The 12,722-nt window shown below is 38.2% G+C and overlaps 1 protein-coding gene across 1 annotated transcript; it reads right to left on the bottom strand.

Annotated features, from left to right (window-relative positions):
• Nucleotides 1-1,667: 1,667 nt before the first annotated feature.
• LOC127192781 (olfactory receptor 183) lies at nt 1,668-2,597 on the bottom strand. The gene has a single exon (XM_051150093.1). It carries the CDS (start codon nt 2,595-2,597, stop codon nt 1,668-1,670), a length of 930 nt encoding a protein of 309 aa, XP_051006050.1.
• Nucleotides 2,598-12,722: the final 10,125 nt, after the last annotated feature.

Genomic DNA, 12,722 nt, shown 5'->3' with positions numbered 1-12,722 from the left:
GTCCATCTTACACCTATCATAATGGCTAAGATCAAACACTCAAGTGACAGCACATGCTGGCAAGGATGTGGAGGAAAGGGAGCACTCCTGCATTGCTGGTGGGAGTGCAAACTTGTACAACCACTTTGGAAATCAACCTGGCTTTTTCTCAGGAAATTGGAAATAGTTCTACCTCAAAACCCATACCACTCTTGGGCACATACCCGAAAGATGCTCCACCATACAACAAGGACATTTGCTCAAGTATGTTCATAGCAGCTTTATTTGTAATAGCCAGAATCTGGAAACAGCCTAGATGGCCCTCAACCGAAGAATGGATACAGAAACTGTGGTACATTTACACAATGGAATACTACTCAGCTATTAAAAACAAGGAAATCTTGAAAATTGTAGGCAAATGGATGGAACTGAAAAAGATCATCCTAAGTGAAGTAACCCAGGCCCAGAAGGACATACATGTATATACTCACTTTTAAGTAAATATTAGCCCAACCTAGATGTACTCTGAGAGACTCCACCCATCAGGGGATCAGGACAGGTCCTGGGACTTGCAGCAGGACTCTGGGCAAAGCGCTATGACTTGTATGGAAGAGTTGGGGCATGGAAGGACAGAGATAAGGTGGGGGGTTGTCAGGAGCTTCACAAGAAGATTGTCAAGACTGGCGGATCTGGACCCAGGGGGACCTGCACAAATTAAAGCACCAACCAAGGACACTGCAATCAGAGAACCTAGACCCCTTGTTCAGATGTAGCTGATGGACAGCTCATTCTTCACATGCAGAAGGGGGTGGGAGATGGGAACTGCATCTGACAGTAACTCTGGTGCCCACGATTTGATCACTGGCTCTAGGCAGTGGAAGGGGATGCAGGCTATCCAGAGGAGAACTGATAGGCTGTGGTCAGAAGGTAAAGAAGCAGGACCTCATCTGTCAGAGATCTAGGGGAGAGGAATAGGGTGGAAAATGGAGGGAGGGTGGGAACAGGAAGATAAGAGCAAGGGGATTACGTTCAGGATGTAATGTGAATAAATTATAACAAAATAAAGCAAGCAAAAAAGAAGTACAGTGAGCTAAGACCATATTCATACTTATTGTCCCTACCCTCAAGTCATTGATTACCTTTTCATTAGTTCTTTTGATTATGTTCAAATATTTGTCTATCTTTCTACAATACATATGAGCTGAGTTTCTTCGGCAACTGATAGTCACCATTTCACGCTAAGTATGTCATGAAAGACATTTGATGGCTATCAGTATTCCTGATGTTTCTTCTATGCACTCCCACACAAACCTGCCAACAACATAGATCCAATGTGACATGACTTTGACGCTGCATAGTCCAAGTTTCTCTCTAAAGTATCACACTGAAGGGCTTTTGAGAGAAAGAAGATGATTATATTTTCCACACGCACAACATAACAGGAAACTATAACTTGTTTCCTTGCTTTCTGTTTTATAGTGATATAAGAACACATTATTGAAAGTTTATATATGTATATATGAACAATGAAAACATATTTATCAATGTATTTAGGAGATAACTGTATATTTAAATTAAATTCAATAATCTTGTCAAACATTTAAATTTTAAAGCTGTTGAAATGCAAAATATCCACCTACTTCTACAATATTGTGGATTTTAATAAAATTAGCAGATATTGATAAAATCTAAACTGTTTTCTTTAACATTTTTTTCAGAGAATCTATGACTTGCTTATTTCTGAGACTGTAAATAATTGGATTTAGTACAGGAATTATAACTGTGTAAAACAGAGAGAAGATCATGTCTTGTTCATCTACTTTTGAAGATGCTGGGTGCACATACATGAAGAGAAGAGGCCCAAAGTACAAAACCACAGATAAGAAGTGTGCTCCACAAGTGGAGAAAGCCTTCCTTACGCCCTTGTCAGACTTCTTTTTTAAAATTGTAAGGATAACAAATGTGTAAGAGATAACAACAGTCACAATAGTAAACACTTGTATCGAACCAGAGAAAATGAAAATGATCAGATAATTTAAGGAAGGATCAGTACAGGAAATTTTTAACAGTGGTATAACATCACAGTAAAAATGATACAGTACATTTGAATTACAGAAGGTTAATCTGAATAAAAGGCTTTCGTGAATTACTGCATGAAGAAAGCCACCTACAAATGATAAAGCTAACAGGCAAAGGCATACTCTATTAGTCATAATCACTGGATAAAGCAAAGGATTGCATATGGCTGCATAGCGATCGTAAGCCATCGATGCCAAGAGAAAACATTCTATGGTCACACAGATTGCGACAGAAAAAAATTGTATCATGCACTCAGAGACAGAAATCACCTTGCCCTTGCCCAAGAGACTAAATAGCATCTTTGGAGTCACTGTGGATGATAACCAAGTATCCACAAAGGCTAAGTTACTAAGGAAGAAGTACATGGGGATGTGAAGGTGAGGGTCATTCCAGATGAGAGTGATCAGACCAAGGTTCCCCACAATGGTCGTGAGGTATATTACCAAGAACACTAGGAACAGGAGGATTTTCCATGGTGGCTGGCATATGAGACCTGTGAGAACAAACTCTGTCCATAGTGTTTCATTGTCTTTGTCCATGTTGTCATTGAATGTCTCCTGAAATTAGATGTAATGAATGTAAGACAAAAGTCACTGGGAAATTTTTATGTGAATACTGAAGGAGCCTCTAGTAATGAGACAATATGTTACACTTTTCTCATAGTCTGTATAATGTTACAGCGTAAGGAATAATCTGGAAATTAAGAACGACAAAATTTTTAATTGATTCCATGCAGTCATGAGTAAGCAGTAACAAATTAAGGCCTTCTAAACTTGGGATACATTTATTGGGGAACACACCAACACAAAATTTTTTCTTGTATGTGCTGCATAAACATGAGAAAAGCTATTGGAATGTACATTGAGTACCTTAAGGGATAAAGGAATTTGTACTTTACCTCTTAGGAATGGGCTTCTAGTGAGATTTACATAATGTGGAGTGATTTTTATAAATATACCTTTAAATGAATATTTGCAGGGGGAAAAAGCTTTCAGGAAAACTGTTGGGAGTAAGGGACCCTAACCAAGACACAACTACTGTTCTAAGTTTCCAAAAAAATTTACCTTATTGGTGCCCAGAATGAAGTTTTATATAAAGTAGAGATGATTAAGCACTACTGCAGCAATAAAGTCAGTATTTAAGAATGCATTTGGAATATATACTCAAAAATGTTCCTATGCTGAAGCCAAAATAAGTGTATTGTCTAGTCTAGTCTATACATTAAAAGGCATGGCTCTGTTGGGGTGGTGGTTACACAGGTTTAAAAGTATTCAGTGTACATGGTACTAAGATACAGCTTTATAATAGCAATCAAAGAGTAGCACAGAAGGAGAGATAAATCGCCGTGATCAGACATCACTGATACAATCGCCATCAGTGGCCATCAAAAGAAAACGGGAGCTAACTGAAACGGAGCATTAAGTGGGATGCCTCCATCAAATGGCTCCCCCAAGAGATAAGAAACTCCATGGAAAAGGAGGCTGAAAGAGTGTAAGAACCAGAAGAAGTGGAAGACACCAACAGTGCCCTCTAAATCAACATGAACTAAGCTCATATGAACTCACAGAGACTGAGGCAACAGGCACAGGGCCTGCACAGGTCTGTGCCAAATCCTCTGCATGTATACTACGGCATCTAGTTTATGGGATTCCTGAGTGTGAGTGAGTGAGTCTCTGCTGCAAGTGCCTTCTCTTCGGCTCTTTTCCTTCTGTTGGTTTGTGCGACCCAACATCAATGTAATAGTTTTTGCTTTATCATATTTTATTTTGTTATGTTGTTATATCTCAGAAGCCTACTCTTTTCTAATGAGACAGGAAAGGAGTAGATCTGAATCAAAAGGGAATAGGGGAGGAACTGAGAGGTGTAAAGGGATGTGGAAACTGGAATTGGAATTACATTATATGAGAAAAGAATACATTTTTAATAAAAGGAAAAATAACAAATGATAAAATTCTAGGAAGGGGCATCTTCTCAAGGTAAACAATGACAACATAAACAAAACAGTTGGAAACAGAGTTATGGGTAATCTGCTCCTCAGAGAGTATAAAAAAAAAAAAAAAAAGAAATGTGGAGGAAAAGAGAGAACACTGACAGAGTATATTAAAGACACTGTAGTGTGGTGGATACATTTCATTTATTTGATAGGCACATACAATTGCTTTCTAATTCATGAATGTTTACCCGGTAGGAACTTCCATCCACACAGGAAACCCAAAAAGCTACAAACCTGTGTTCTCACACTTCTCTTACCTAGAAGACTTGATTGATGTTTTCCAAGTCAAGCCACAAATACATGCATTGGAAAACTTAGTGAGAAAAAGGACAGAGACCAAGAAATTGAGATCTCAAGGCAAGCAAGGCAGCCAGATTAAGACTCCACCAAATGAACATGGCACCATGCCAATGGCACTGTCAGGCTGACATGAGATGCATTTCAAGTCAGCAGCAGTGGTAAAGCTCATAGTTACATCACTTTGGAACAAGGTTGGGGCTGCATTTAGCCTTCTTTGCTTTCCTTTGTTGGCATCCATTTTCCACTCTCCTTCCTCAATGCTGTTCCTGTTGGAATTGCTCAGTACTCTAATCGTGGCCCTGGATTAAGACAAAAAAAAAAGAAAGAAGGAAAGAGAAAGAAAGAAAGAAGGAAAGAAAGAAAGAAAGAAAGAAAGAAAGAAAGAAAGAAAGAAAACCAAAGACGTTCTTTTTTTTAAAAATGAGGAAAAATCTTATATGTACCCTGGGAGCTGAAAATCTGAAATTTGTGGTTATGAAAAAATGATAGACCCTCCAAAAACAAAACAAACAACAAACAAAAACATCCTTCAAGGTTGGTGCCAAACATCAAAATACATGGTCTGTTAGAATGAGAAATTAATGGAACTATTTCAGTGCAGAGAATAAAAATAAATTGTAGGGACTTTAATGGGAACAACTTTCTCATAGGATAGAATGCAACATGCATCAAAGAACAAACAGTGTGACAGCACGGGAGAGTGGAGGAATGTCCTCCAGGGTTGGGAGTACTAAGAGTTTACATTCTGTCTGGAGTTAATATCATTGATTTCACTGTAGACTACCTTAATAAAAGTTATAGAGAAAAGATGCATTAAAATGAGACAGGAAACCTTGAAAAACAGTTTACAACGATCCAAAGAAAAACAAGGTGAAGTGATAAAATAGGCAGAAAACCAGGGGTGTGTAGTTAAGAACAGAAAGGCCAGCAATGTGAGGTGTTTAGGATTGGATGAACATGAGGAAAAATAAAGCTTTGCAAGCATCTGTTTGCCCTTACCCTAAGCTTCATCAACACCGTCAGACAAGTTAGTCTTCGCCTTTATTGGTTATGGTTTTACCCATAAGTACAAGAGAGAGGCCTGATTTAAAACTTTGTTTTACAAATCATGCTGTTCTCAAATGTGCAGCACGGGCTGGCTGTCCTTTCTGTACCTATAGTTGTTTACCCCTAGATGTGAGGGCAGCACGGATGCTAATTGTGGTGATACATCAGTACTGGATTTGGGAAAAGCATATATTTCAAACACTGTTTGTGTCACTCATAATAAAAAGTGACAAATGTACAATGGAATGTGAGGTTTCTTAACTTTGGTAGTGTGTCACTGTTCATACATATATATTATACAGCAAAAGTCATGAGGTATATTTCATATTTATGCAACAAATATTTAAATTTAACTATGATTTTGTGACAATGATTGAAAAAGATTTAATTAAAAGATATGCTTACATTGACAGTGCTTTCCTCCACAGAAACCTGATAAAGGTCATATAAATTACCATCACCAGGAACTCCAGTGTCAGTATATTTCATTTGGAGTATTGTCCCCCTACACAGTTCCAAGCACTGAGCATGTGACATTGATTAACTTCATGACATTTTCCTGGCGCGCGTGGGTGCGCGCGCGCGCGCACACACACACACACACACACACACACACCCCTATATCTTGTCTATATACATATATCAAAATACTGTCAGAGACAATAAAAATATAAAGCTAATATTTAATTAATGCCAAAAATTAAACAGAATGTGTGATTAACTAAACACAGTGGGTCATTTATCAAAAAATAAAAAATATTTCTAACGTAAGGCAAGGCTTGATTATTTAGACCTGTTTTTAAAAGCTTTTTATTACAGTTCTACTTTATCAAATAAAGTTGATTAGGCCAATAAGATACTAGACATGTCTCTTCAGCAAAACAATCACTCTCACAACATTGATACTTATTCAGAATTTAACAGAGCAGGAAAGCAAGATCCTGTCACCATTTTCTCATTTTTTTCACCTGTGTATTAATTTCCTCTAATTGCTACATATATACAATATGTTACTTTCATGTAAAATTTATAACATAATAATTATTTCTATCTTACCGAAATGTTGAAAGAGATTATGGTGATGCTTTCAAGTATTAGGCCTTTAGGAATTTTAAAGAAAATTTTTAAAGAGTAAGGGAAAGGTTGGAAGAAGGAAAAAGAAGGAATAAAACAAAGTAATTATATTTTAATTTCAAAAAATAAAACTAGTTTTCAATAATAATAATTTTTTAAAGTTATCAGTCCTTATAAAACACACACTAAAAAAAATCCCTGTAAATCCAGAGGACTGACAGCAATAAAGGCAGCAATCTTCTTCCACTCTTTCATTTCAGAGGCTCCATTTCCAAGTCTCAGTAGGTGTGGCTTATATAAGCTCAAAGTACAAGGACCAACAGCTGTGCCACTCTGCATTCCAAGTGAAATTCTCTTGAGGAAAAGAGGGCTTCCTGCAGGCCAAAGCCAAGCTAAGCTGTTCTACTAGAATTGGACAGTTTTTGGCATATAAGAGTATAGGTTGTTCCAAATGCCAGTGACCTAAGAAGTCAGCATTTGAGGGAGTGTGCAAAGTCTAGGAAGCTAGGTCAAGGACTTTCTTCTCATATAATTTTTTTTATTTCTTTGAAAAATGGCATGTGTGTGTACATGTGTGTGTGTCTATGTTTGAGTTTTTGCATAACTGTGGTGCCCATAGAGACCTTAGGAGGATATTGAGTCTCCTGGAGCTAAAGTTACAGAAACTAGTAAGCCACCAGATATGGATGTTGAGGGCTGAACTTGGTCTCTCTCAAAGAGTAGTATCTTCTCTTAATCTCTGAATCAAATCTCTAGCCCTGAGACTCTCTAAGACTATGAACATGGGGATGACATATTTGTATTCTTTTTCAAGAACAATCAAATCAACTTGAAGACAAATATTTATCAAAAAATCTTTAAAAACCATAAAGAATATTAAAATTTGGCCACTGAAAACTGACCATAAATGTCTTCAAAGTAAATAGATTTTTATAAATATAAAGGTTAGCCCACAATTGGAAAAGTTAGAAGCAAACCAAAGGACTATATTTTTGAAAAACTCAATAATCAATCACCTTGCTTACAAACAACACTTTTAGTAGAAAGAAATATGAAGAAAAATAAGACGTAAGAGTAAAATATGTCAGTATGTCATATGTCAGGGTAAAATATGTCAGTACGACATGACCTGACAGTTCTAACTCCATTCTTCTCCACAGGGCTCTTGTCTCATGACACAGGGGGATGAAGTACACAGACAACAAAGAGTAAGTGGCTCGAGGAAGATTTATTAAGAGAAAGGTAAAGCTTGTAACAACAGAGAATTGATTTGAAAGCAGATGCCAAGGAGGATACAGTGTCTACAGGGTTTAATGAGTTTAGAGGGGTGTGTGTGTATGCAAATTAGATGGAAGTAAGAACTAGCCAGAGGAGAACCCCCCACCCCTTGAAGCCCAGGAGGTTTTCTATAAGGTCCCAGGCTCCATGCCTGTCCATGCTTACTGTTACATTGGATTTGAAGAAAGAAGTCTTCATTGAAACAATTTTACCAGTGGCTTCATTGTTGTTTCCATATATGGGTCATGGGGACAGTTGGAGACTTCTGTCACCCAGATAACTATTATTATGACCAAAACCTTGTATAAATGAACATAAAGTTTATCTTATTTTTTAAACTGTCCTAGATGGCAAATCAACATTAATCCAATATAGGTAGACTTTGCGGGGGTGCGGGGGGGAGCATTGAGACAGGGTTTCTCTATGTTGCCCTCGCTGTCCTAGACTCATTTTGTAAACCAGGCTGGTCTCGAACCCACAGTGATCCGCCTGCCCCTGCCCGCCTAGTTCTGCAATTAAAGGCATGTGCCACCACACTGGGCTTATAGGTAGACTTTTTAATCTGTGTAATTTAAGTAATTTGATTGTGATTTTCCTATTGTGATTTCAGTTGAATTTATTGATAAAATTTGTTGTAGTTCAGTTTATGCTTGTATTATTAAGTAAGTATTTAATATCATATTTTAATGGGGGTTTTTATTTTAGATATAAGTTATCTATATATTTCTCCAACTGTCCTGGAACTCTCTGTGTAGACTGGGCTGGCCTCAAACTCAAAGAGACCTGCCTTTCTTTGCCTCCCAAGTGCTGGAATTAAAGGTGTGTTCTACTATGAGCAGACCACATTTTAAAATTTTTTGATGTTATTAAAATATTAAAATCCATAATAAGAAAACTAACAACTGAATTTAAATAGTAGCAAATGACAGAGAAAAATGAGGCACACTTCACCTACAAAGACATGAAAAAATCAGAAAAGGCCACAAAAGATTCTGGAGACCTTAAGGCAGAGGAAAAAAAGACAGTAGCCTCATGATCTCCTTTACGGATATGTCATAAGTGGCATAATGTTTCCCACAAGAACACAACTCTGATAGTTTTCTCTGACCTTCAGTAGCATCATGGGCTAGAAACTTGGCCTTTAATACATAGGGTTAGGGCTGTCTACAGAATCCAAATGCATTTAGTCTATGTACAAGAGTTCCCAATGTCTTAATTGTTCCAAAATTATAAGTGCAGTTCCTTTTGAGACTTAACTCTATAATCCCATTGAAAAATAAACAAGCAAATGAACAAAAAAACCAAATGAATAAAAATATCAAGTTATATATTTTTAAGATATATTATCACAGATGTCTTAGTTTTTTCTATTGCTGTGAAAAGGCACTGTGACCAAGGCAACTTATAGAAGAATATTTATTGGGGTTTTGCTTATAGTTTCAGAGAGTCCATGACCATCATGGTGGGGAGCAGGGCAACAGGCACAAAGTCATGGCTATGGAGCAGTAGTTGAAAACTTACACTTAGAGACAACAGCCATAAGGCAAGCAGAGAGAGAGCCAACTGGAAGTAAACTTTGGGAACTTCAAAGGTCATTTCCAATGACACATCTCTCCAACAAGGCCACATCTTCCAAACCTTCCAAAACAATTCCACCAGCTGGGAACCATTCAACTGGGAAGTGTTCAAGTATATAACTCTACAAGGGCTATTCTCATTTAAACCACCACAACAGAGTAAGCCTTACCAAAGGAAGGAGGCAGTGTCACAGGATAAAATTTTTATTACAAAAGGCAGAAGTAGATAAGCAGCAAGACATCAGAAGAAAACAATAACAAAGCCTACCAGGGTCCACCTTTACTCTAAAGTCTCCATTTCAAGGAGACAGGGAATGCTGTGGTGAGAAGTGTCTGTCCAGGGTATTAGGAAAGCCTGGCCAGTCACTTGATACCTGGGAGTACATACAACCTCTCCTTCTTCAGCAGGTTTTATATGCTGCTTTCACTGTGGCTCAAGAGGTGTTCCATGTTTCGGTATATTTAACTTGCGAGGGACTTCATTTGGAGCTGTGACTTTACCAAACAAGTTCATGAATCACTGTTTTGAGTTATTTGCTGGGAATCCAACTTTCTTAAAAACTGCCTTGCCTCCCTGGCTTTCCTTGTTGGAAGTGTCATGGTATGATCAAGCTTACATTCTACATACCTGCAAAACCAGTATCACATGCTAAAGGGAGGCGTCAGCTATGTCAGGGCCTGCTTGAACAATGGTGCATCTGCCTCTGTGTGTGTCACCAACTGATATGTGCCTTTGTGAAAAGGGGTCTCATGGGTTCTCCTCAATAGACTTTGCCTTGAAATTTCCACAAAATTTGTATTTTTATATCTCCAACCTTATAATGGCTATCCCTACAGGTGTCTCTTCTATTGTGAATTGAATGATTCTTGGTTTCTTCTTTCTCCTCCCAGCAATCCTAACTTCACTCACTTTGGTAGTCACTTTTTATGTACTTCTTTTCAGATAAACTAGACAGTCCTTTTAACTTGCTTCTTCTCTGCTTCTCTGTTCCCAATTCTCAATTTAAATATGTGTGAAAATAGCCAAAGATTCTCATGCAAGCATTTGAATGACTTTTTGTTATGAAATTTACTTCACAAGATCAATTAGTGCATAATCTTTAAACTTAGTCTTTTTAAGCAGTGTCTCATGGAATTGGCAACCTGTACCCAAATTCTTTTCATGTGGAACACAACCAAATTTCCAATAAGCTCCATATTTCCACTGAAAACACTATCCATGTTATCTCAGCTTTGAGAATTCTCTCTTGTCAGGAGCCATAGGACCTTGCCTGACCTGCCCCAGTGGCTGAGAGGCCCTGCTGGCTGAAAGCCACAGCTGTCTGCATACTTGAGATAATTATTCTGCCTGGCTACCACAAAGATCCAGCCTGACCTTGAGAAAGAGAACATTCGGTGTATTGAGACTTCTGTATAGTCGCCCCACTCCACACCTGCTGTCCTTGGGCCTGGCCCAGAAGATTTTGTAACTTTCCACTGCTTTCCTTCTCACCCCCGCCCTTTCAGAAGCTTATTATAAATTTGGATACCCCCTTATAATAAACGGCCCTCGATAAGCAAAGTTTTTCCTGGGCTCGTGCCTTTCTCTTGTCCATTCTTTATTCACAGGTCGCGACCCTCCTCGCCACTCCACGAATAACTGAACCCGCGGGTTGGGAACACTCCCTCTTTCACACACTTTTAAGCCTTGAATACAAGTTCCAATAAAATTCCCTTTATAAAGTTTTAGGCAGTTTTTTAGCATGCTACTGTAAGAATTCCAAGACTCCATCCAGAATGATTCTGAATTACATATTCAGGTACAGTCACAGGAATAACTCCACCACCTTCTTCATATCAAGTTTTATATATACTTATAATATTTATAAATTTAAATTTATATAAATGTTTTAAAAACTTGGTACCAGTTTTTAAAGTTATTCAGTTTTCCATGAACACAACAAATTTTTTAGAGAAATAACTTAAAAGAAAGATACATTTTTGCATCTATACACAAATTGTTGTCTAGCCTTAGTACAGACCCTGTTGTCCTCTGTCGGCAAAGGCTTTCCATGGGAGTACAGAAGCTAAATGATGGCTGAGTCTGGGTGGACTTGGCCGCTTTATCATGATCCGTTAAGTTACTGTGCAAGTGGAAATGCTCATCCATAAGTGGGTGCTATTGGATATGAGAATTAGTACCCCATCAAATTAAATGTAACGAATCTGACTTATGAGATCCATATAGACAGGAGAAAGTTACATGACCTGTTGGTCCAACTGTTCACCATTCCATTTTCTGTTACATGACATCCTCTTTCTTGTTGCTGAAGACAACAAGTACACAACTCATTGAACATGGAGATGTTTATCTGATGCCTATATAGAGCCTTCACTCCACATTCCAGTGTCTTTAGCACAGGAAGGTGCTCTACATGCTCTCAAAAGAGAAATGTAAACACCAAGCCAGCCATAAACCTGTATCTACAAAGGTCTTCTGCCTGAAAGATATACTAGGGCAATGGTGGGACAAAGCTTGTGGGAGTAACCAACCAATAACTGATCTGTCTAGAGGTACATTCCACAAGATGTAGTCCATACTTGGCATGTTTGAGTGACCAAGAACATGAGACTAAATAGCCCAGGGAAGTAGAGTCAATCCAAATAATACTAATCTAAAAAAAATTGAAAAAAAATGTAGTGATGACTCCTAATGATATTCTGGTATACTCAAAGATCAGTGCTTTATTCAGCCATCATCAAAGAAACTTTGTCCTGCAGCAGGTAGAAACAAATGTAGAGATCCACAGCCAGATGTAATTCAGAGAGTGAGACACCTTGGAATATTCATACCTAAATGGTAAGTATCCATCAAATCCCTCCCCTCAGATCTCAGTGAACTCCTTAGAAGAAGAAAAAGTGTGAAGAGTGTAAGAGCCAATTTGTGGGCAAATGGATGGAACTAGAAATGAACATCCTGAATGAGTTAACCCAGACCCAGAAAGATACACATGGTATATACTCACTTATAATTGGACAACTAGATCAACAGAAATGTTCCCTGAAAGTATTCACTTAGCAGGAGATTGGGATAGATGCTGGGACTTCCTAGTGGCAGGGGGAGGTCCCCTTCTGTCACAGACCTAGGGGAGGGGAATAGGGTGAAAGAGGGAAGGAGGGGAAATGGAAGATACAAGTGAGGGAATAACAATTGAGATGTAATCTGAATAAATTACTTAAATCAGAGGGGGGGGGGAGGGAGAGGAAGAGAGAGAGAGAGATGAAAGGCACATAAAAACAAGGTCGTTTAAATCAACATGAGCTCAGAGACTGGTGCAGAGGGTCTGCATGGGTCAGTATGAGGTCCAACTTCCAGTTTATTGTTTCTATGAAACTTATGAACTAGTGGGTCCATA

This window comes from Acomys russatus, chromosome 8 (genome assembly GCF_903995435.1).
Source record: "Acomys russatus chromosome 8, mAcoRus1.1, whole genome shotgun sequence".
NCBI classification, from domain to species: Eukaryota; Metazoa; Chordata; class Mammalia; order Rodentia; family Muridae; genus Acomys; species Acomys russatus.
This window is presented reverse-complemented; position numbering and strand designations above follow the sequence as displayed.